This window comes from Lethenteron reissneri, chromosome 66 (genome assembly GCF_015708825.2).
Source record: "Lethenteron reissneri isolate LAM-NWPU_2019-01 chromosome 66, ASM1570882v1, whole genome shotgun sequence".
Classification (NCBI taxonomy): domain Eukaryota; kingdom Metazoa; phylum Chordata; class Hyperoartia; order Petromyzontiformes; family Petromyzontidae; genus Lethenteron; species Lethenteron reissneri.
In genome coordinates, this window is record NC_083844.1 from 8,067,094 (window position 1) to 8,092,047 (window position 24,954).

General features: G+C 49.9%; 1 protein-coding gene across 2 annotated transcripts; it reads right to left on the reverse strand.

The window, feature by feature from the left end:
- Positions 1-1,583: 1,583 nt before the first annotated feature.
- On the reverse strand, positions 1,584-23,820 carry LOC133359859 (prostaglandin reductase 1-like). Of its 2 annotated transcripts, XM_061578417.1 has the most exons (10): positions 23,642-23,820; positions 20,641-20,686; positions 17,360-17,419; positions 15,741-15,908; positions 11,153-11,270; positions 10,569-10,653; positions 10,498-10,514; positions 10,006-10,111; positions 9,361-9,479; positions 1,584-3,154 (listed from the first exon to the last, which is right to left on the reverse strand). In XM_061578417.1, exons 1-10 carry the CDS (start codon positions 23,745-23,747, stop codon positions 3,044-3,046), a joined length of 936 nt encoding a protein of 311 aa, XP_061434401.1. In that variant the 5' UTR covers positions 23,748-23,820; the 3' UTR covers positions 1,584-3,043. The 2 variants fall into 2 exon arrangements, with proteins under 2 accessions (XP_061434401.1, XP_061434400.1); XM_061578416.1 differs by having other exon boundaries at positions 10,498-10,653.
- Between the last annotated feature and the right edge of the window lie 1,134 nt (positions 23,821-24,954).

Below are 24,954 nucleotides of genomic sequence, written 5' to 3' on the forward strand. Positions count from 1 at the left end.
AAGAGTCATGGCCGTGGTAAGAGTCATGGCCGTGGTAAGAGTCATGGCCGTGGTAAGAGTCATGGCCGTGGTAAGAGTCATGGCCGTGGTAAGAGTCATGGTAAGAGTTACTGCCATGGTAAGAGCTATGGCCGTGGTAAGAGTCATGGTAAGAGTCATGGTAAGAGTCATGGTAAGAGTCATGGTAAGAGTCATGGTAAGAGTCATGGTAAGAGTCATGGTAAGAGTCAGCTGTCGGGGTAGAAGACCGATGGCTGGAGGCGAGTTCACCCCTGAAAACCCCCCGGGGTAGAACCGGCGGCGTTCACAGCGAAATCCGCTCGGTAGAGAACTCTCGGCTCGAAGCGCCGAGGTGGTGGGATGGTGGCGGGGGGGGTGAGGTGGGGTGAGGTGGGGGGTGAGGTGGGGTGAGGTGGGGTGAGGTGGGGGGAAAGGATAGGGGGGGGTGGGGTAAAATTTACCGAGACAGAGAAATTCACCCGGGGGGGGAAGGGGTTGGGGTCAGGGTACGGGTTGACCTCGCAGAGGTCACCGCCAGCATCAGCAGCAGTGATCGCGTGCTAAGTGGCTACTGGCCGCGGGTGGGTGGGTGAGTGGGTGGGTGGGTGAGTGGGTGAGTGGGTGGGTGAGCGAGTGGGTGAGTGGGTGGGTGAATGGGTGAGTTGGTGGGTGGGCGAGCGAGTGGGCGAGTGGGTGAATGGGTGAGTGAGTGGGCGGGTGAGTGGGCGGGTGGGTGAGTGGGCGAGTGAGTGGACGGGTGGGTGAATGGGTGAGTTGGTGGGCGAGTGGGTGGGTGAGTAGGTGTGTGAGTGGGCAAATGATTGGGTGAGTGGGTGGGTGGGCGAGTGATTGGGTGAGTTGGTGGACGAGTCGGTGAGTGGGCGAGTGGGCGGGTGAGTGGGTGAGTGGGCGAGTGAGTGGGTGGAGTCTGTGGAGGGTGAGTGGGTGAACGCGTTGGGGAGTTCGTGGGTAAGTGGGTGAGGAGATTGTGTGTGTGCGTGTATGTTGAACTTCTTTCACACAGTATGTAGCCAACCATTGCTATTCGGAGGTGAACCTTGGCCCTCTCGCGAGGGGGGGATCTTCTGGCCTGCGTGGGGTGCAGGGCGGGTGGGTGGATGAGTGAGTGGTGAGTGGGTGGGTGAGTGGGTGGGTGAGTGGGTGGGTGAGTGGGTGGGTGAGTGAGCGAGCGATTTGGTGGTTGAGTGAGTGGGTAGGTAGGTGAGCGAGCGAGCGAGTGGTTGAGCAAGTGACCGATTGGGTGGTTGAGCGAGTGGGTGAGTGGTTAAGTGGATGAGTGAGTGAACAATTGGGTGGTTGAGTGGGTAGGTAGGTGAGCGAGCGAGTGGGAGTAGTCGAGAGGATTCAATTGCTCAATCACTCAGTAATGTATATGTACACACACACACTACACGTGTTTACACACGCACGCGCGCGAAAAAGAACACGACAGCCAAACATTGTTAACTTGTAAAGGTGAAATTTATAGTCGGTCCATTAAAAAAGCAGCCGGCTACACCCAGATAAGAGACAAAACCCAACACCGCCACCACCGCCACCACACCCACCCAACCCAACCCACATGCCAACACCTTGGCACGAACAGCAATACCAAGGCGGTCAGCAAACAAACCAAACCCCGAGAGTTTAAAAACATCCACAGGCAATTGTTGCACAAATCGGCTGCTGTGCCACCACCTTCTTCGCCGGAGGTGCCAAGGAGCCGTCCATAAATGACGTCACGCAATTTTTGAACGATTTTTGACTCTCGAAAAGTCAGACCCCCCCTCCCCCCCACCACCACCTCAAATATGACATCACAAAAACTCTGCCCTCACCCTCGGCAAACAAAAAAATCGTTTTAAACTATTGTTGTAATTGCAGTGCGTGTTTAATGTGGCGCTGCAACTCGGATGTTGTAGGAGAAAACATTTATCGAAAAGTCTATTCAGTTAAGTGGAACGTGTCGTGCGTATTTATTTAAAGTTGCAGCATTTTTACGTGACGTCACATTTCTCAAACTTCCCCCCCCCCCTCGTCACACATCGTCACAAATGTCTGACCCCCCCCCCACCCCTCCTCAGGTGCGTGACGTCATTTATGGACGGCCCATATGGGGGGCTACTCCTTGTCGCCCACCCACGGGGTAGGAGTGAGTGAGATGGAACAGATGGAGATTAGTCCACCCACGGGGTAGCAGGGAGTGAGATTTGTCCACACACGGGGTAGAAAGGAGCGAGATGGAACAGATGGAGATTAGTCCACACACGGGGTAGAAGTGAGCGAGATGGAACAGATGGAGATTAGTCCACACACAGAGTAGAAGGGAGTGAGATGGAACAGATGAGATTAGTCCACCAAAAGGGTAGAAGGGAGCGAGATGGAACAGATGGAGATTAGTCCACCCACGGGGTAGAAGGGAGCGAGATGGAACAGATGGAGATTAGTCCACCCACGGGGTAGCAGGGAGCGAGATGGAACAGATGGAGATTAGTCCACACACAGGGTAGAAGGGAGCGAGATGGAACAGATGGAGATTAGTCCACCCAAAGGGTAGAAGGGAGTGAGATGGAACATATTGAGATTTGTCCACCCACAGGGTAGAAGGGAGCGAGATGGAACAGATGTAGATTAGTCCACCCACGGGGTAGAAGGGAGCGAGATGGAACAGATGGAGATTAGTCCACCCAAAGGGTAGAAGGGAGTGAGATGGAACATATTGAGATTTGTCCACCCACAGGGTAGAAGGGAGCAAGATGGAACAGATGTAGATTAGTCCACCCACGGGGTAGAAGGGAGTGAGATGGAACAGATGGAGATTAGTCTACTTTGCTGCCATGCCACCGATCTGGCAAGGCCAGGAGGGCATGACTCCTCATGGACACCCACTCACAGGGCACAGGCGCCATGGAATGGCGGTTGTTGTTGTTGTTGTTGTGTCAGTATTACCTGTTGTGTGTGTGTGTGTGTGCGCGTCTGGCCCTTACGACAACAAATCTGCCTGGGCTGGCGGCGGCGGCGGCGTTTCGTGCCACCCCCTCCGTCAGGCCCTCACCACGGCCTTGCCCACGTTTTCGCCGCGCAGGAGGCCCATGAAAGCGTCGGGCATGGCGGAGAAACCCTCGGTGACGGTCTCACGATACTGCAGCTTGCCCTGCGACAGGTGAGGGTACAAGTGGGTGTAGAGATGAGTGGGGGGCACAGGTGGTGTACACAGGTGAGTAAGCGAGTGTATAGGTTAGCGGGTGTACAGGTAAGCGAGTGTGTGTACAGGTGAGTAAGCGAGTGTACAGGTGAGTAAGCGAGTGTATAGGTTAGCGGGTGTACAGGCGAGCAAGTGTGTGTACAGGTGAGCGAGTGAACAGGTGAGTATGTGTACAGGTGAGCGAGTGTGTGTACAGGCAAGCATGTGAACAGGTGAGCGAGTGTACAGGTGAGTGTGTGTACAGGTGAGCGTGTATGTGTACAGGTGAGTAAGCGAGTGTACAGGTGAGCGAGTGTGTGTACAGGCAAGTAAGCGAGTGTACAGGTGAGTATGTGTACAGGTGAGCGAGTGTGTGTACAGGTGAGCGAGTGAGTGTACAGGTGAGTAAGCGAGTGTACAGGTGAGCGAGTGTGTGTACAGGTGAGTGAGCGTGTGAACAGATGAGCAAGTGTGTGTACAGGTGAGTAAGCGAGTGTACAGGTGAGCGAGAGTGTGTACAGGTGAGTGAGCGTGTGAACAGATGAGCAAGTGTGTGTACAGGTGAGTAAGCGAGTGTGTGTACAGGTGAGTAGGTGAGTGTACAGGTGAGCGAGTGTGTGTACAGGTGAGTAAGCGAGTGTACAGGTGAGCGAGTGTGTGTACAGGTGAGTGGGGAGCGGTAGTGTAGCGGTTAAAGCTACACTGCGCTATGAACCCGGCGACCCGGGGTTCGATTCCCGCTCACGGCCAACACCCAGTGACGATTATCTGAACCGGTCTCGGGCCTCCCCTAGGTCGACTCAGCCTCAAATGAGTACCCGGTGTGGTGTGTAAACCTCGCCACTGGGGAGACAAAGGCGGCCGGGCGTGGTGCTGGCCACCCACCCCCTCGTGTACCGTTCCGGCCTTCATAGGTGCTCCCTAACAGCAATTGCCCCTACAGTCTGTTAAGGCTATAATGGGGATCTTTGTTTGATCTTTGTATCTTTGTACAGGCGAGTGTGTGTGTGTGTGTGTACAGGTGAGCGGGTGTACAGGCGAGTTTGTCAATCTATTATATGTCTGTGTATATATGTGTGTCTCTGCGCGAGGTCTACGGGTCTCTCTGCCCGGAGAGGAAAATAAACGGGATACATTTTTTTTTAACAGTATCAAAGCGTGGAAAATATAATTTGTGGCAACATCTACAACCAGACTGCTTAGAGACCTGGGAATTAAGGGCCAGAGCCAGCGTTCGGCAATCAAAGCTGTATCGGAGGCGGCAGAAGGCAGCAGTCAGTGGCTCTGGATGAAGAGGAAAGACCCCAGCTGGGCCCCAAAGTGAGAGGGCCAGGAGGTATGCAGTCAACAATGCTTGACTCAGGGAGGAGGACGCCCCTGCCATGCATAGTCCCATGGGATGTTGGCTACCAACAAGGCAACTCCTATGACTAATTGGGAATGGGACGCAAGCGTAGGATTGATCACCCTGTCGCTGGCCGCCTTTGGGGAGGGTGTATAGTATGAAAGGCCGAAACACCCTGGGAACCAAAGGGTCACTACTGACGATGCGCTCCCCAAATTTCACCAGGCCGCTCACTGTTCATGAACTCTTGGAAGTGCTTGCACAAAGGATAGTAACATCTCATCCTGTGTTCTTTGGAACCCTTACCTGGCAATAAAACAGGAGTTGTGCTAAGATTTTGAAACGCCAAATTATAAACCTTTTTTGCAAGAAACCAAGTAACTGCGTTAATCACACGCAGTGCGCTTGTGGTGAACACGCAAAACCCCGCACGGCTTCGATGATATACGATGAATTTGTCTCGTCAGTTTAAGTCGACCGGTATAATAATAACACATTATGAGTTTACACTACGAGACCTCCTTTACCATTGGCAAAATATAGTGATAGGTTTTTACCTTTTCAACTGGTACAAAAACTGCCACCTGGTAAAGATGTCTCAGTGTGTAAATGGTTACCCCGAGCTCTCAATACTCTGATGGTGCGCTGTCTTTGAGTTGTACGCCTTTTGGCGTCATCTGACACCTTTTTTTTACAACACTATGTGAGACTAGGCTCTAAGAAAAGCTGTCTCGGGTGTGGACCAATCAACTTCAAGGACAGTGCATACATTATCAGAGTTGTGTTTGTTGTTTGCATTATGACCGCAGCTATTGTGGTCTATGCAAACATGACTCCTTGTAAAAAAGGTGTCAGTTTTGTTGCCAGATAAAAGGGTAAAAAACCAATTATCACATTTTGCTACTGGCAAATGAGGTTCCAATGGTGTAAATTCTTTACCCCGAGCTCTCAATACTCTGATGGTGCATTGTCTTTGAGTTGTGCGCCTTTTGCCGTCATCTGGTCCAACACCATGTGAGACTAGGCTCTAAGAAAAGCTGTCTCGGGTGTGGACCAATCAACTTCAAGGACGGTGCATACATTATCAGAGTTATGTTTTTTGTTTGCATCACGACTGCAGGTATTGTGGTCTATGCAAACATGACTCCTTGTAAAAAAGGTGTCAGTTTTGTTGCCCGATAAAAGGATAAAAAACCAATTATCATATGTTTTATTGGCAAATGAGGTTCCAATAGTGTAAATGCTTAACCCCGAGCTCTCATACTCTGATGGTGCATTGTCTTTGAGTTGTGCGCCTTTTGGCGTCATCTGGTCCAACACCATGTGAGACTAGGCTCTAAGGAAAGCTGTCTCGGGTGTGGACCAATCAACTTCAAGGACAGTGCATACATTATCAGAGTTGTGTTTTTTGTTTGCATTTGTTTTGTTTGCATTACGACTGCAGGTATTGTGGTCTATGCAAACATGACTCCTTGCAAAAAAGGTGTCAGTTCTGTTGCCAGATAAAAGGGTAAAAAACCAATTATCATATTTTTACTGGCAAATGAGGTTCCAATGGTGTAAATTCTTTACCCCGAGCTCTCATACTCTGATGGTGCATTGTCTTTGAGTTGTGCGCCTTTTAAGGTCATCTGGTCCAACACCATGTGAGACTAGGCTCTAAGAAAAGCTGTCTCGGGTGTGGACCAATCAACTTCAAGGACGGTGCATACATTATCAGAGTTGTGTTTTTTGTTTGCAAAGAAAAGTTGTCTCGGGTGTGGACCAATCAACTTCAAGGACGGTGCATACATTATCAGAGTTGTGTTTTTTGTTTGCAAAGAAAAGTTGTCTCGGGTGTGGACCAATCAACTTCAAGGACGGTGCATACATTATCAGAGTTGTGTTTTTTGTTTGCATTACGACTGCAGGTATTGTGGTCAATGCAAACATGACTCCTTGTAAAAAAGGTGTCAGTTTTGTTGCCAGATAAAAGGGTAAAAAAACAATTATCACAACTCCTGCTGCTTATAACACGTGGCAGGCTTTCGCGACCAATATTATTCATAATAAAGGTTTTTGGGTTTAGATCGCGTTATTTATAAATGTGTCGTAACCCTCCACCACCCGACACGGCCAAACAGTAAAAAAAAAAAATGCGTCACGTTTTTCAAACGACAAAATCATTCACTTCTTTAGCCCACGGGTTTGCTGATCTTAAAAGGTGCATTGAAAAATTATAATACTCCGATTGATGCTACTGCTGTTGTGGAGTGACTCATGCAGCCAGCTACGGCTGTAGGGTTTTGGTGGTACATGTTGTTGATGTCGTTTATTGTGAAAATTCCGTCACAGTTCCTATGATCACCGTTTCATTGCTTTATTTTGGTGATTTCGAAAAGTTCACTAAAAGTTGACTATTTCAAAAATATGAATATTGGCCATGCTTGTTTGTTGTAGTACGGAGTAAGACTGATGGCCTTAATCTAAGTTGTCTTGCGGTTGTTGTTGTTGTTGTTTGACTTGCATCCCACTGGGATTTTTGCACACAGCGTTGGTGTACGGTGTTTTTTCTGCAACAGTTTGCTGTCTTTTCTTGGATTTTCTGTTTGCACTTAGTCACATATTCACTTTAAGATGTTTTCTTGTTCACGTTTTTGTTTTTTGTTTGTTGCGATTGCACCCGATTCAAGAGCCGAATGGCTCACAGGGCTATAGAAAATAAATGAACTTGAACAGCATTTTAAAATTTGAGTACGACGTTTCGCTGGCAACTACAATCAGCTTCAATCGGGCAAGAATGGTGAAGCTCTCCTGTTACTCCCGGCCTTAATTAGAGCAGCATCAGCAGCAGGGTGACATCATCATTTAATTCTGTTTCATTGCTAGAAAAGGGTCAAATCTATTCTGATGCTTCCATGCCCCGATAGAGTTTGTAATATTTATTACGTGTGCACCACCACCACCCACCACCACTACCACTACCACCACTACCACTACCACCACTACCACTACCACCACTACCACTACCACCACCCACTACCACCCACCACCCACCCACTACCACCATCCACTAAGGTTTCTGCGTACGAGGCTCGATCCGGGGTTTGTAGACCCAGAAGCTTCAGGGCAGAATACGGAAGCCATTTTAACTCGTCTGCTGCACTATGGCGCCATCTGTGGGTCCGTGTTGAGTCTGTGGGTAGTGTTGAGTCTATGGTGCAGTGTTGAGTCTATGGTGCAGTGTTGAGTCTATGGTGCAGTGTTGAGTCTATGGGCAGTGTTGAGTCCATGGGTAGTGTTGAGTCCATGGGTAGTGTTGAGTCCATGGGTAGTGTTGAGTCTATGGTGCAGTGTTGAGTCTATGGTGCAGTGTTGAGTCTATGGGCAGTGTTGAGTCTATGGGCAGTGTTGAGTCTATGATGCAGTGTTGAGTCTATGGTGCAGTGTTGAGTCTATGGTGCAGTGTTGAGTCTATGGGTAGTGTTGAGTCTATGGTGCAGTGTTGAGTCTATGGTGCAGTGTTGAGTCTATGGGGCAGTGTTGAGTCTATGGGGCAGTGTTGAGTCTGTGGGTAGTGTTGAGTCTATGGTGCAGTGTTGAGTCTATGGTGCAGTGTTGAGTCTGTGGGTAGTGTTGAGTCTATGGTGCAGTGTTGAGTCTATGGTGCAGTGTTGAGTCTATGGTGCAGTGTTGAGTCTATGGTGCAGTGTTGAGTCTATGGGTAGTGTTGAGTCTATGGTGCAGTGTTGAGTCTATGGTGCAGTGTTGAGTCTATGGGGCAGTGTTGAGTCTATGGGCAGTGTTGAGTCTATGGGCAGTGTTGAGTCTATGATGCAGTGTTGAGTCTATGGGCAGTGTTGAGTCTATGGTGCAGTGTTGAGTCTATGGTGCAGTGTTGAGTCTGTGGGTAGTGTTGAGTCTGTGGGTAGTGTTGAGTCTATGGTGCAGTGTTGAGTCTATGGTGCAGTGTTGAGTCTATGGTGCAGTGTTGAGTCTATGGTGCAGTGTTGAGTCTATGGTGCAGTGTTGAATCCGTGGGGCAGCGTCGAGTCCGTGGGGCAGTGTCAAGTCTATTGCACTTGCCCCAGCAATCTGTTACACCGGGCACCTTTGTCTTTGTCAACTACCTCACCTGGTTGTGGGTTCAATCCCAGACCCTGACGATGCCTGCTGCTGTACATTTGGAGTCTGCGTCTCTCTCATCATCATCATTACGGTGGCTGGGAGATGTTAACTACCTCTCCCGGTATACAGGAGGTCATTGGTTCAATCCTGACCCTTGATGCCTGCAGTATACATTTGGAGTCTGCGTCTCTCTCATCATCATCATCACGGTGGCTGGGAGATGTTAACTACCTCTCCCGGTATACAGGAGGTCATGGGTTCGATCCAGACCCTTGATGTCTGCAGTATACATTTGGAGTCTGCGTCTCTCTCATCATCATCATTACGGTGGCTGGGAGATGTTAACTACCTCGCCTGGTATACAGGAGGTCGTGGGTTTAATCCAGACCCTTGATGTCTATATTTGGAGTCTGCGTCTCTCTCATCATCATCATGGTGGCTGGGAGATGTTAACTCCCTCACCTGGTATACAGGAGGTCATGGGTTCGATCCAGACCCTTGATGCCTGCAGTATACATTTGGAGTCTGCGTCTCTCTCATCATCATCATTACGGTGGCTGGGAGATGTTAACTACCTCTCCCGGTATACAGGAGGTCAATGGATTCAATCCAGAATCTTGATGTCTACATTTGGAGTCTGCGTCTCTCTCGCTCCATCTCCCCGTGGATTATTTTTCTTTCGTGTGGATCACTGGCGGGGAGGCATTGGGGTGGGTTCTCTCACCTCCTTCACCCAGGCGGCGAGCGCTGCGATGCCCTCGTCACGCCGGTCCTGCCACCTCGTCACCATGAAGCCCTCCAGCTTCAGTTCCTTGAAGATGAGCGTCAGCTGCGGGAAGGTCACTGGGCGAAAGGCGACACACAGACGTCGGTCTTCCCCGCCATCACAGTCCCCGGTGGCGGCGATTCCGATTGGTCCACACTAAGAACCGCCCCACACACCGATTACAGTTTTTGTTGACCAGTGTTATAATGTAACTGTAGTGCTATGCACCATTGGAACTTCATTTGCCAGTAAAAAAATATAATTGTTTTTTTTTACCCTTCTATCTGGCTACAAAACTGACACCTTTTTTTACAACACCATGTGAGACTAGGCTCTAAGGAAAGCTGTCTCGGGTGTGGACCAATCAACGTCAAGGACAGTGCATATCATTATCAGAGTTGTGTTTTTTGTTTGCATTATGACTGCAGGTATTGTGGTCAATGCAAACATGACTCCTCGTAAAAAAGGTGTCAGTTATTTTGCCAGATAGAAGGGTAAAAAAACAATTATCATACAGTGGTACCGATTTCTGATTGGTCCACACGAGAACCGCCCCAACCCAGTGGCGCTGATTTCCGATTGGCCGGGGAGTCATCCACTCACGCTTCTGCGACGTGGCGTCATTGTACATGGAGATCCCTCCGCAGATGGAGACACGGCCCCGGTGCTTCATGTGGGACAGAGCGGCGCAGAGGAAATCCCCTCCAACCTTCACAACAGCCACAGGTCACCACAACAATCTTCAAAATAACCAAGATGACGACACAAACGATAACGACTCCGCGAAAACAGCATCAACATCAATCAGGGAGATGTGCGGACACAATGGCGATATGTGGGGGGGGGGGGGGGGGGGAGGAGACGGGGGGGGGGGGGGGGGAGACGCGGGGGGAGACACGGGGGGGGGGGGAGACACGGAGACACGGGCAGAGATGCACAGAGACACGGGGGGAGATGCGGAGACACGGAGAGTCACTGGGGGAGATGGAGACACGGGAAGACACGGAGACACGCAGAGACACACACACACACACGCACGCTCTCACTCACACAGAGGTCACCTCACAGGTCACCGCGCCACCCTCAGGCACTCACGTTGTCGAAGAAGCAGTGGTAGCCGCCGGGGGCGGCCTCCCCCAGGGCCGCGTCCACGGAGGCCACCGTGCGGTAGTTGAGCGCCGAGTCGAAGCCGAGCTCCTTGAGGAGCGCCACCTTCGCGTCGGAGCCCGCAAAGCCCACCACTCGGCAGCCCTGGCACGGGGGGGGGGGGGGGGGGAGACACGTGGGGGGGGGGGGAAGGGGGGGGAGACAGGTGAGAGGGGGGGAGACACGTGAGAGGGGGGGGGAGTGGGGGACACGTGAGGGGGGGGGGGGGGGGAGTGGGAGACACGTGAGGGGGGGGGGGAGACACGTGAGGGGGGGGGAGACACGTGAGGGGGGGGGGAGACACGTGAGGGGGGGGGAGACACGTGAGGGGGTGGGGGAGAGACGGGGGGGAGGGGTGGGAAGACACGTGAGGGGGGGGGGGGAGACACGTGAGGGGGGGGGAGACACGTGAGGGGGGGGGAGACACGGGAGGGGGGGGGAGACACGTGAGGGGGGTGGGGGAAGAGACGGGGGGGGGAGACACGTGGGGGGAGGGGTGGGAAGACACGTGAGGGGGGGGGGGGCAGGTGAGGGGGGGGGGGAGACAGACACAGGGAGACGCGTGTTGGGGGTGGAAGAGACGCGTGGCGGGACGCGCGCTCACCTTGATCTTGGCAATCTGCCCCACCAGCATCCCCACCGCCCCGGCCGCCCCGTTCACGAGGACCGTCTCACCAGCCACGGGATTGCAGATCTCGAGCAGGCCGAAGTAGGCGGTCAGCCTGCGAACGTCCCCACGTGGTTCCACCAGCAACAACAACAACAACAACAAAAGGCAAAGATCCCCCGTATAGCCTTGGGCTGTTTGGGAGCAAGTGCCACCGTGTAGCCCGTAACAGACTTCTTGATTCTTTCGGTAAAGTCACGTAGAAGGGGAATACTAAAATAATAAACTAATAAAAGTCACGTAGGTAAATAAGTATAACCAGTAAAAACAAAGTTTTTCACTATAAATCCTTTATATGCGTGGCAGCGAACTTAATATTAAGGATTTATAAATATATTCGCCTGTGGAGGACGCGGGGATCGATCCCGCGACCTTTGGCATGGGAAGCGAGGGCGCTACCAACTGCGCTACTCCGCCACGGCCTGTGGAGGGGTTACGCTCTGGGCTCTTACACTCTGACGTTCAGCCAAAGCCATGAATGCGTTCTATTTGAATATATGTAAAATAATTTTTTTTTGCCTAAAAAGTGTAAAATTAATTGTCTGGCACAACGAGTCTGTGTGGAAAATGTCAGCTCGATTGGATCACGGGAAGTGGGTTAAAAAACGACCGAAAGATTTGCACGGTCGTAAGCAAGCAAGCACGCAAGCACGCAAGCAAGCAAGCACGCAAGCAAGCGAACTTAATATAAAAGGATTTAAAAATGAGCGAGCGAACCAACTCGTGAGTGAGCGAGCGATCAAGCGAACTAGCGAGTCAGTGAGCGACTGAATGAGCAAGTGTGCGAGTGAGTGAGCGAACGAGCCAGTGAGTGAGCGACTGAACGAGTGAGTGAGCGAGCGACTGAACGAGTGAGTGAGCGAGCGATCAAGCGAGTCAGTGAGTGACTGAATGAGCAAGTGTGCGAGTGAGTGAGCGAGCATGCCAACGAGCGAGCGACTGAACGAGCGAGCGACTGAACGAGCGAGCGACTGAACGAGCGAGCGACTGAACGAGCGAGCGACTGAACGAGCGAGCGACTGAACGAGCGAGCGACTGAACGAGCGAGCGAGCGTTTGGAGCTGGTTACCCGGGCATGCCCAGCACCCCCAGGGCGAGGGAGTGAGACAGCTCCACGGGCCACGATGCCGGCAGGACCTGGAGGCCGTCCCCCGTGGAGATGGAGTGGCTAATGAGCGAGCGAGCGAACGTGAGCGCGAGGCACTGAGCAAACCAACTAGTGAGTGAGTGAGCGAGTGAGGGAGCGAGCCAACAGTGCGTGAGCCAATGAGTGAGCGAGTCTGCAAACGACTGAACGAGTGAGCGATCAAGCGATCAAGCGAACGAGTGAGTCAGTGAGTGACTGAATGAGCACGTGTGCAAGCGAGCGAGCCAGTGAGTGAGTGAGTGAGCGACTGAACGAGTGAGCGAGTGAGCTAGCGATCAAGCGAGTCAGTGAGCGACTGAATTAGCAAGTGTGCGAGTGAGTGAGCGAGCGACTGAACGAGTAAGTGAGCTAGCGATAAAGCGAATGAGTGAGTCAGTGAGCGACTGAATGAGCGACTGAACGAGGGAGCGAGCGACTGAACGAGTGAGCGAGCTAGCGATCAAGCGAATGAGTGAGTCAGTGAGCGACTGAATGAGCGACTGAACGAGGGAGCGAGCGACTGAACGAGTGAGCGAGCTAGCGATCAAGCGAATGAGTGAGTCAGTGAGCGACTGAATGAGTGACTGAACGAGGGAGCGAGCGACTGAACGAGTGAGCGAGCTAGCGATCAAGCGAATGAGTGAGTCAGTGAGCGACTGAATGAGCGACTGAACGAGGGAGCGAGCGACTGAACGAGTGAGCGAGCTAGCGATAAAGCGAATGAGTGAGTCAGTGAGCGACTGAATGAGCGACTGAACGAGTGAGCGAGCGACTGAACGAGTGATCGAGCTAGCGATCAAGCGATCAAGCGAATGAGTGAGTCAGTGAGCGACTGAATGAGCGACTGAACGAGTGAGCGAGCTAGCGATCAAGCGATCAAACGAATGAGTGAGTCAGTGAGCGACTGAATGAGCGACTGAACGAGGGAGCGAGCGACTGAACGAGTGAGCGAGCTAGCGATCAAGCGATCAAGCGAATGAGTGAGTCAGTGAGCGACTGAATGAGCGACTGAACGAGGGAGCGAGCGACTGAACGAGTGAGCGAGCTAGCGATCAAGCGATCAAGCGAATGAGTGAGTCAGTGAGCGACTGAATGAGCGACTGAACGAGTGAGCGAGCGACTGAACGAGTGAGCGAGCTAGCGATCAAGCGATCAAGCGAATGAGTGAGTCAGTGAGCGACTGAATGAGCGACTGAACGAGGGAGCGAGCGACTGAACGAGTGAACGAACTAGCGATCAAGCGATCAAGCGAATGAGTGAGTCAGTGAGCGACTGAATGAGCGACTGAACGAGTGAGCGAGCGACTGAACGAGTGAGCGAGCTAGCGATCAAGCGATCAAGCGAATGAGTGAGTCAGTGAGCGACTGAATGAGCGACTGAACGAGTGAGCGAGCGACTGAACGAGTGATCGAGCTAGCGATCAAGCGATCAAGCGAATGAGTGAGTCAGTGAGCGACTGAATGAGCGACTGAACGAGTGAGCGAGCGACTGAACGAGTGAGCGAGCTAGCGATCAAGCGATCAAGCGAATGAGTGAGTCAGTGAGCGACTGAATGAGCGACTGAACGAGCGAGCGACTGAACGAGCGACTGAACGAGCGAGCAAGCAGGCGTTTGGAGCTGGTTACCCGGGCATGCCCAGCACCCCCAGGGCGAGGGAGTGAGACAGCTCCACGGGCCACGATGCCGGCAGGGACTGGAGGCCGTCCCCCGTGGAGATGGAGTGGCTAATGAGCGAGCGAGCGAACGTGAGCGCGAGGCACTGAGCAAACCAACTAGTGAGTGAGTGAGCGAGTGAGGGAGCGAGCCAACAGTGCGTGAGCCAATGAGTGAGCGAGTCTGCAAACGACTGAACGAGTGAGCGATCAAGCGATCAAGCGAACGAGTGAGTCAGTGAGTGACTGAATGAGCACGTGTGCAAGCGAGCGAGCCAGTGAGTGAGTGAGTGAGCGACTGAACGAGTGAGCGAGTGAGCTAGCGATCAAGCGAGTCAGTGAGCGACTGAATGAGCAAGTGTGCGAGTGAGTGAGCGAGCGACTGAACGAGTAAGTGAGCTAGCGATAAAGCGAATGAGTGAGTCAGTGAGCGACTGAATGAGCGACTGAACGAGGGAGCGAGCGACTGAACGAGTGAGCGAGCTAGCGATCAAGCGAATGAGTGAGTCAGTGAGCGACTGAATGAGCGACTGAACGAGGGAGCGAGCGACTGAACGAGTGAGCGAGCTAGCGATCAAGCGATCAAGCGAATGAGTGAGTCAGTGAGCGACTGAATGAGCGACTGAACGAGGGAGCGAGCGACTGAACGAGTGAACGAGCTAGCGATCAAGCGATCAAGCGAATGAGTGAGTCAGTGAGCGACTGAATGAGCGACTGAACGAGTGAGCGAGCGACTGAACGAGTGAGCGAGCTAGCGATCAAGCGATCAAGCGAATGAGTGAGTCAGTGAGCGACTGAATGAGCGACTGAACGAGTGAGCGAGCGACTGAACGAGTGAGCGAGCTAGCGATAAAGCGAATGAGTGAGTCAGTGAGCGACTGAATGAGCGACTGAACGAGGGAGCGAGCGACTGAACGAGTGAGCGAGCTAGCGATCAAGCGAATGAGTGAGTCAGTGAGCGACTGAATGAGCGACTGAACGAGGGAGCGAGCGACTGAACGAGTGAGCGAGCTAGCGATCAAGCGAATGAGTGAGTCAGTGAGCGACTGAATGAGCGACTGAACGAGGGAGCGAGCGACTGAACGAGTGAGCGAGCTAGCGATCAAGCGAATGAGTGAGTCAGTGAGCGACTGAATGAGCGACTGAACGAGTGAGCGAGCGACTGAACGAGTGAGCGAGCGAGCGATCAAGCGATCAAGCGAATGAGTGAGTCAGTGAGCGACTGAATGAGCGACTGAACGAGTGAGCGAGCGACTGAACGAGTGAGCGAGCTAGCGATCAAGCGAATGAGTGAGTCAGTGAGCGACTGAATGAGCGACTGAACGAGGGAGCGAGCGACTGAACGAGTGAGCGAGGCTAGCGATAAAGCGAATGAGTGAGTCAGTGAGCGACTGAATGAGCGACTGAACGAGTGAGCGAGCGACTGAACGAGTGAGCGAGCTAGCGATCAAGCGATCAAGCGAATGAGTGAGTCAGTGAGCGACTGAATGAGCGACTGAACGAGGGGAGCGAGCGACTGAACGAGTGAACGAACTAGCGATCAAGCGATCAAGCGAATGAGTGAGTCAGTGAGCGACTGAATGAGCGACTGAACGAGTGAGCGAGCGACTGAACGAGTGAGCGAGCTAGCGATCAAGCGATCAAGCGAATGAGTGAGTCAGTGAGCGACTGAATGAGCGACTGAACGAGCGAGCGACTGAACGAGCGACTGAACGAGCGAGCGGGCGGGCGTTTGGAGCTGGTTACCCGGGCATGCCCAGCACCCCCAGGGCGAGGGAGTGAGACAGCTCCACGGGCCACGATGCCTGCAGGGCCTGGAGGCCGTTCCCCGTGGAGATGGAGTGGCTCCGCCAGCCGGAGTGGCTCACCACGAAGGTGCCGACGGGGAACTCCGCGACCTTGCTCGCCACCACCCTGAACGCCGCCGGGAGGGGGGGGGCAGAGGTCACCCGAGCAGCCTCTCTGTGTGGTGGTAGTGTAGTGTATAGTGTAGTGTATAGTGTAGTGTATAGTGCAGTGTATAGTGTAGTGTATAGTGTAGTGTAGTGTATAGTGCAGTGTATAGTGTAGTGTATAGTGCATAGTGTAGTGTATAGTGTAGTGTATAGTGTAGTGTATAGTGTAGTGTATAGTGCAGTAGTGTATAGTGCAGTAGTGTATAGTGCAGTAGTGTATAGTGCAGTAGTGTATAGTGCAGTAGTGTATAGTGCAGTAGTGTATAGTGCAGTAGTGTATAGTGCAGTAGTGTATAGTGCAGTAGTGTATAGTAGTAGGTATAGTGCAGTAGTGTATAGTGCAGTAGTGTATAGTGCAGTAGTGTATAGTGCAGTAGTGTATAGTGCAGTAGTGTATAGTGTAGTAGTGTATAGTGTAGTAGTGTATAGTGTAGTAGTGTATAGTGTAGTAGTGTATAGTGTAGTAGTGTATAGTGTAGTAGTGTATAGTGTAGTAGTGTATAGTGTAGTAGTGTATAGTGTAGTAGTGTATAGTGTAGTAGTGTATAGTGTAGTAGTGTAGAGTGTGGTAGTGTAGTGTATAGTGTAGAGTGTAGTAGTGTAGAGTGTAGTAGTGTATAGTGTAGAGTATAGTGTAGTAGTGTAGAGTGTAGTAGTGTAGTGTAGAGTGTAGTGTATAGTGCAGTGTATAGTGTAGTAGTGTATAGTGCAGTGTATAGTGCAGTGTATAGTGCTGTAGTGTATAGTGCTGTAGTGTATAGTGTATAGTGCTGTAGTGTATAGTGGTGTATAGTGGTGTATAGTAGTGTAGTAGTGACTAGTGTATAGTGTAGTAGTGTATAGTGTAGTGTATAGTGTAGTAGTGTATAGTGTACAGTGCATAATGTAAACGTTGTGATCTATAAAGGGGCACGGGGTGACCCAAAAAAGGTCCGAATTGGTCTGCAAAGGCAGAGCACTCGTAAGGGGTCGACAGGTAAGTGACGTCGATTGTTGTTGTTGTTAATGTTGTTGTTGTTGTGGATGTTGTGGATGTTGTTGTGGATGTTGTTGTTGTTGTGGATGTTGTTGTTGTTGTAGATGTTGTTGTTGTTGTAGATGTTATTGTTGTTGTGGATGTTATTGTTGTTGTAGATGTTGTTGTTGTTGTAGATGTTATTGTTGTTGTGGATGTTATTGTTGATGTTGTGGATGTTATGGTTGATGTTGTTGTTGTGGATGTTGTTGTTGTGGATGTTATTGTTGTTGTGGATGTTAATGTTGTTGTTGATGTTGTGGATGTTGTTGATGATGTTGTTGATGATGTTAATGTTGATGTTGTTGTGGATGTTATTGTTGTTGTGGATGTTGTTGATGATGATGTTAATGTTGATGTTGTTGTGGATGTTGTTGTGGGCGCTGCTACGGTACTTGGCGACTTGAGAGCCAATCATCACGTCCCCCTCCTTCATTTTCGTCTCGCTGTAGGGCCTGCACAAAGACAAAGGTCCCCCGTGTAGGCTTGACAACGGACCGTCGGGGGGAGGGAAAAGTGCCGCTAGCGAATCGTCGCACCGATGCAGGGCGGTAAAAATGTTGAGTCGTAATAAAGGTTTTTTAATCCTTTATATTAAGTTCGCTCGCTGCTTGCTTGCTTAGGGCCGTGCAAATCTTTCGGTCGTTTTTTAACCCACTTCCCGTGATCCAATCGAGCTGACATTTTGCACACAGACTCGTTGTGCGTGACAATTAATGTTCGTGAAAAAATTTTCCAAAATTTTACACTGTTTAGGAATTTTTTTTTCATATTTTATTTAAAATACCAATGTGATAAAAATGAAACTCTTACTCAAGAAAAACAGAAATGAATAATAAAATAAAACCGATGCCACGCATATAAAGGATGTATAGAGAAAAACTTTGTTTTTACGGGTTAACTTTTTTTTTAATCCTTTATATTAAGTTTGCTTGCTTGCTTAGGGCCGTGCAAATCTTTCGGTCGTTTTTTAACCCACTTCCCGTGATCCAATCGAGCTGACATTTTGCACACAGACTCGTTGTGCGTGACAATTGATGTTCGTGAAATTTTTTCCAAAATTTTACACTGTTTAGGACAAAAATATTATATTTAATTACCAATTGCTTAATGGTGCAATACAATCATCTGACCCATAGGTGGCAGCCATCTCAAGCCAGAGGACGAGAGGACTCTAGCCGCCATGCATATAAAGGATTTAGAGTGAAAAACTTTGTTTTTACAGGTTATACTTGTTCTATCATAAAAAAACATATTTTTTTAAACATTATTTTTTATAGATGTTATGTTTCGGCTTGGGTCTAATTGTCCACGCTCAACTGACGTTGGCTGCAACTGGCCACGGCCCCCTTACGTTATGGCAAGCCTTCGGGGGCCACTTCCTGGAGTCGTGGAGTTCTGGCATTACTACTGTACATTTCATGTTAAAAGCGTGTTTCTAAGAAAGTTTTTTTATAATACAACTTTTTTGGGTTAGATCGCGTTATTTACAAAGTGTCGCAAACCTCCACCACCCGACACGGCCAAATCGGTAAAAACAAAATGTTTGAGAGACGTTGACAAAAGAAAAATAGTTCACCTACTTTAGCCCACAACATTTACGATTTGGAATTTCCGTGACATTTCGCTCGACAATTACATCCAGCATCTTCGGGCGATTTGCCAGAAAACCATCCCTCTTGCTTGCGGTCTTAATAGTGCACGATGAGACGTCATCATTGTTGAACCCCATCAGGATTCGAGATCAGAGGCGGAGGCAGGGGCGTATGCACTTATGTAATAGCTTCAAAATCAAGGATTGAATTATGTAAGAGTAATCCGCCACTTTGCCATGTGACTCACCTGCAAGGAATTGCAATGTGTGTTTGTGTATTACTTAATCATGCGCTTCCAGTCTGCGCCCAGTCTATCGCAGCGAATGCAATCATTTGAATTCTTCACTTTCAATTGATTCTCTAAGTAATCTTGGCCAGTAATAATTAACTTCTTGGTTCTTTCGGTAAAGTCAACACGTAGAAGGGAAGCAATAAAATAATAAAAATAAAACAATAAAATAAAACATAATAAAATTAATAAAATAAAACATTATAAAACTTAATAAAATAAAACATTATAAAATAATAAAAATAAAACTTAATAAAATAAAACATAATAAAATAATAAAATTAAACACGATAAAATAATTCTCACGACGTTTCGGCCACAACGCAAGCAGCCGTCCTCAGGTGAAGACTAAAGGAATATGCAAATTACTTTGTCAAGGCGCCCAGCTTATATATATACGCTCCAAGCCTGGTGGTGTTTCATTCAGACGCTGTCGCCTCGACAGACCTGGTTTTCACCTGAGGACGGCTGCTTGCGTTGTGGCCGAAACGTCGTGAGAATTATTTTATTATGTTTTATTTTTATTATTTTATTACTTCCCTTCTACGTGTTGACTTTACCGAAAGAACCAAGAAGATGAATCCCTGCAGTCACGAAAGCTTTAAATCGAGAATTATTTTATCATGTTTTATTTTTATTATTTTATTACTTCCCTTCTACGTGTTGACTTTACCGAAAGAACCAAGAAGATGAATCCCTGCAGTCACGAAAGAAGCTTTAAATCGAGAATTATTTTATTATGTTTTATTTTTATTATTTTATTACTTCCCTTCTACGTGACTTTACCGAAAGAACCAAGAAGACACCTACAGTTAGCACGGTTGGCTATGTACGCTGTGAAAGACGTTCACACACACACACACACGCATACATGCACCACACCAGGTACTCATTCGAGGCCTGTTCACATATTTCGCTGTTACCGATGCAAGCAGCGATCGAACGCGATTTAATCACAGCTAACTCTGTGGGTCTCTGTGCGATGAGTCTATGGGTCTCCGTGTGGTGAGTCTGTGGGTCTCCGTGTGGTGAGTCTGTGGGTCTCTGTGTGGTGAGTCTGTGGGTCTCTGTGTGGCGAGTCTGTGGGTCGCTGTGCGATGAGTCTATGGGTCTGTGTGGCGAGTCTGTAGGTCTCTGTGGCGAGTCTGTGGGTCTCTGTGTGGCGAGTCTGTGGGTCGCTGTGCGATGAGTCTATGGGTCTGTGTGGCGAGTCTGTGGGTCTCTGTGGTGAGTCTGTGGGTCTCTGTGTGGTGAGTCTGTGGGTCTCTGCGTGGTGAGTCTGTGGGTCTGTGTGGCGAGTCTGTGTGGCGAGTCTGTGGGTCTCTGTGTGGCGAGTCTGTGGGTCTCAGTGTGGCGAGTCTGTGGGTCTCAGTGTGGCGAGTCTGTGGGTCTCAGTGTGGCGAGTCTGTGGATCTCTGTGCGATGAGTCTATGGGTCTGTGTGAAGAGTCTGTGGGTCTCTGTGTGGCGAGTCTGTGGGTCTCCGTGCGACGAGTCTGTGGGTCTCCGTGCCTCCGTGCGACGAGTCTGTGGGTCTCCGTGTGGGGAGTCTGTGGGTCTCAAAGTGCACATAGCCTGGCACAAGCACCGTGGCGATGTCACCACCACTTAGTGGCGAATGGCGGTTGTTGTTGTTGGTACAACTCAACAGCAATTCACAGGACTTTCTCAATCCACTGCTGGATGGTCCAAGCTATGTGCTAGGGCAGCTGAAATCCCTCAGACTTCTGAAACAAAAAAAACCGCCCAACTTCAGCCACAAGCAGGAGGGAGGGGGGGGAAGAGACACTAACCTCATGTACGGATCCACGCTGAGAAACTCCGCCTCCAACAGTAATTCTGTGGAACACCAAGACAAAAGACAAACTCGGCTATTTAGAAAAGAAAAAAACGCCACGATTCAGTATTTATTTAGGCCGTGCAAGTCTATTGCTTTCACTTTGCCGTGCGGCCTTCTAGCTGGCAGAGCCAGTTGGTACTGTGTCTCCTCGACACGCACGCACGGGTAGAAGGGAGTGAGATGGAACAGATGGAGATTAGTCCACGCACGGGTAAGGGAGTGAGATGGAACAGATGGAGATTAGTCCACCCACGGGTAAGGGAGTGAGATGGAACAGATGGAGATTAGTCCACCCACGGGTGTAAGGGAATGAGATGGAACAGATGGAGATTAGTCCACACACGGGTGTAAGGCAGTGAGATGGAACAGATGGAGATTAGTCCACCCACGGCTAGAAGGGAGTGAGATGGAACAGATGGAGATTAGTCCACGCATGTCTAGAAGGGAGCGAGATGGAACAGATGGAGATTAGTCCGCGCACAGGTAGAAGGGAGCGAGATGGAACAGATGGAGATTAGTCCACGCACGGCTAGAAGGGAGCGAGATGGAACAGATGGAGATTAGTCCACGCACAGGTAGAAGGGAGTGAGATGGAACAGATGGAGATTAGTCCACGCACGGCTAGAAGGGAGTGAGATGGAACAGATGGAGATTAGTCTGCACACGGGTAGAAGGTAGTGAGATGGAACAGATGGAGATTAGTCCACCCACGGGTAGAAGGGAGTGAGATGGAACAGATGGAGATTAGTCCACCCACGGGTGTAGAAGAAGATGGAACAGATGGAGATTAGTCCACCCACGGGTGTAGAAGAAGATGGAACAGATGGAGATTAGTCCACCCACGGGTGTAGAAGAAGATGGAACAGATGGAGATTAGTCCACCCACGGGTGTAAGGGAGTGAGATGGAACAGATGGAGATTAGTCCACACACGGCTAGAAGGTAGTGAGATGGAACAGATGGAGATTAGTCTGCACACGGGTAGAAGGTAGTGAGATGGAACAGATGGAGATTAGTCCACCCACGGGTGTAAGATGGACCAGATGGAGATTAGTCCACCCACGGGTGTAAGATGGAACAAATGGAGATTAGTCCACCCATGGGGTAGAAGGGAGTGAGATGGAACAGATGGAGATTAGTCCATGCACAGCTAGAAGGGAGCGAGATGGAACAGATGGAGATTAGTCCACACACAGGTAGAAGGGAGTGAGATGGAACAGATGGAGATTAGTCCACACATGGCTAGAAGGGAGTGAGATGGAACAGATGGAGATTAGTCCACCCACTGGCTAGAAGGGGGCGAGATGGAACAGATGGAGATTAGTCCACCCACAGGGTAGAAGGGAGTGAGATGGAACAGATGGAGATTAGTCCACGCACGGCTAGAAGGTAGTGAGATGGAACAGATGGAGATTAGTCCACCCACAGGGTAGAAGGGAGTGAGATGGATCAGATGGAGATTAGTCCACCCACAGGGTAGAAGGGAGTGAGATGGAACAGATGGAGATTAGTCCACGCACGGCTAGAAGGGAGCGAGATGGAACAGATCGAGATTAGTCCACGCACGGGTAGAAGGGAGTGAGATGGAACAGATGGAGATTAGTCCACCCACGGGTAGAAGGTAGTGAGATGGAACAGATGGAGATTAGTCCACCCACGGGTGTAAGATGGAACAGATGGAGATTAGTCCACCCACGGGTGTAAGATGGAACAGATGGAGATTAGTCCACCCACGGGTGTAAGATGGAACAAATGGAGATTAGTCCACCCACGGGTGTAAGATGGAACAAATGGAGATTAGTCCACCCACGGGGTAGAAGGGAGTGAGATGGAACAGATGGAGATTAGTCCATGCACAGCTAGAAGGGAGCGAGATGGAACAGATGGAGATTAGTCCACGCAAGGCTAGAAGGGAATGAGATGGAACAGATGGAGATTAGTCCACCCACGTTATTGCAAGCTTCGGGGCCACTTCCTGGAGTCGTGGAGTTCTGCCATTACGAGTACATTTCATAAAAGCGTGTTTTTAAAAAAGTTTTTGTAAATATTACTTATTTGTAATAAAAGACTCGACTACGAAATCTGGCTTGGTGTCCTTTATTCGGTTCTTCCTCGTAACCCACACGGCTGTCCTTTTATAAGACTTCTATACCGACACTGATACTGCTGTTAACCCCGTCACGCCAACAGTTCCTCTGTTGGTCTCCCGTTGTCATTGTAGCCTTGCTGGCTGTTATCCTCACGCAGCCCCCACTGGCTGCTCTCTCTGCAGTTTCTCCTCTCGTCGCTCTCGTAGCCTCTCTCTCTCCTCTCGTCGCTCTCGTAGCCTCTCTCACACACAGCCTCGCCGGCTGTGTTCACTGCGGCTCCTCGACCGCCTTCTCTCCAGCAGCCCCACTGCTGTCTTTCTCTCGCAGCTCCGCTGGCTGTTCCCTTAGCTGGCCACCGCTGGCCGCCGTGCCACTCCTCCTGGCTTCGCCCCACGTGGCCTTACTCTGGTCCAGTCTCACTCTCTCTGCCCTCCTCTTCCGGTCTCATCTCTTAAGAACCTTAACCTTGCTCCCACGTCACCTAACTCCACCTCTCCGCGACGTCACATCCGGGAGGTCGCCCGCGCCCGCATTACATATTAAATGGAGGCCACGGACTGCGCCACGGAGCTTTTAGCGGTAAACAAGGCACCGTATTTACCGGGTAATACTTCGAGCTACCTTTACCCTACCGGGCAATTCTTCCGAGCTACCTTTACCCTACCCTTTACCGTACCCCTTGGCATGTCGACACCTTTACCCGAGAGACAGGGTGTTTCAAAACAATGGACCCAACTTCAAAGCTGTAGCGACTTCAAAATCGGGTCAATCGTTTTGAAAAGCCCTGTATACATTAGTAGAAATAGATAGAGATATTTGGCAAAAGAGAGAGAAATAGTTGGACCGAGAGAGATTTGAAACCCACCTCCATCCTTGATGGCCGGGAGTTCCTCCTCCTCCAGAAGAAAGTCGCTGGACTTTGGGAACCCCACGAAGTGACTCTTCAGTTTCCACACTTTGGCCAGAACCATCTTGGGACAGGGCAGCGTGTGGCAGAGCGTGGGACTGAAAACGGGAGACTATCCGCTTCTCTCGAATGGAGATAACGCTAATCACACACGCACACAGAGAGAGGGAGAGAGAGGGTAAGAGGGTAAGAGAGACTTTAGACTTCGATTTAAAGCTTTCGTGACTGCAGGGATTCATCTTCTTGGTTCTTTCGGTAAAGTCATCACGTAGAAGGGAAGTAATAAAATAATAAAAATAAAACTTAATAAAATAATTCTCACGACGTTTCGGCCACAACGCAAGCAGCCGTCTTCAGGTCAAGAATGATTTTATTGTTTTATTTTTATTCTTTTATTACTTCCCTTCTACGTGACTTTACCGAAAGAACCAAGAAGAAGAGACTTTAGACTTGCATCCCACTGGGATATTTGCACAGGGTTGGTGTACGGTGATTTTTATTAAATCCTTTATATTAAGTTCACTTGCTTGCGTGCTTGCGTGCTTGCTTACGACCGTGCAAATCTTTCGGTCGTTTTTTAACTCCACTTCCCGTGATCCAATCGAGCTGACATTTTGCACACAGACTCGTTGTGCGTGACAATTTATTTGTCATCTAACGTGCTCGGTCGTCAGCGTGGCTTGTGCGACCACCACCACCACCACGTGACGATTTTGTGTGTGGTGTTGTGCGTCTAGCGCCGCGTGGTGCAGCGCGTGGATTTTATCTTTATTGTGTTTTGTGTTTATGTGTGTTGCTGGTGACTTTGTTTCGTTTCGAAATTGCCGAAAGTGTTGTTGCTTCTGGCGGCAATAAGTGGTTTAAAAGTTCATGTATTAGGTGTAGCCCTGTGAGCCATTGGGCTCTTGAATCGGGTGCAACCGCAACAAACAAAAAACTAAAACATGAACAAGAAAACATCTTATAGTGACTATGTGCAAACAGAATCCAAGAAAAGACAGAAAAAATGTACCCGTAAAAACAGTTTTTCACTATAAATCCTTTATATGCGTGGCGGCTAGAGTCCTCTCGTCCTCTGGCTTGAGATGGCTGCCACCTATGGGTCAGATGAATGTCTGCCACCATTAAGTAATTGGTAATTAAATATAATTTATTTTTTCCTAAACAGTGTAAAATTTTGGAAAACATTTTTCACAAACATTAATTGTCACGCACAACGAGTCTGCGTGCAAAATGTCAGCTCGATTGGATCACGGGAAGTGGGTTAAAAA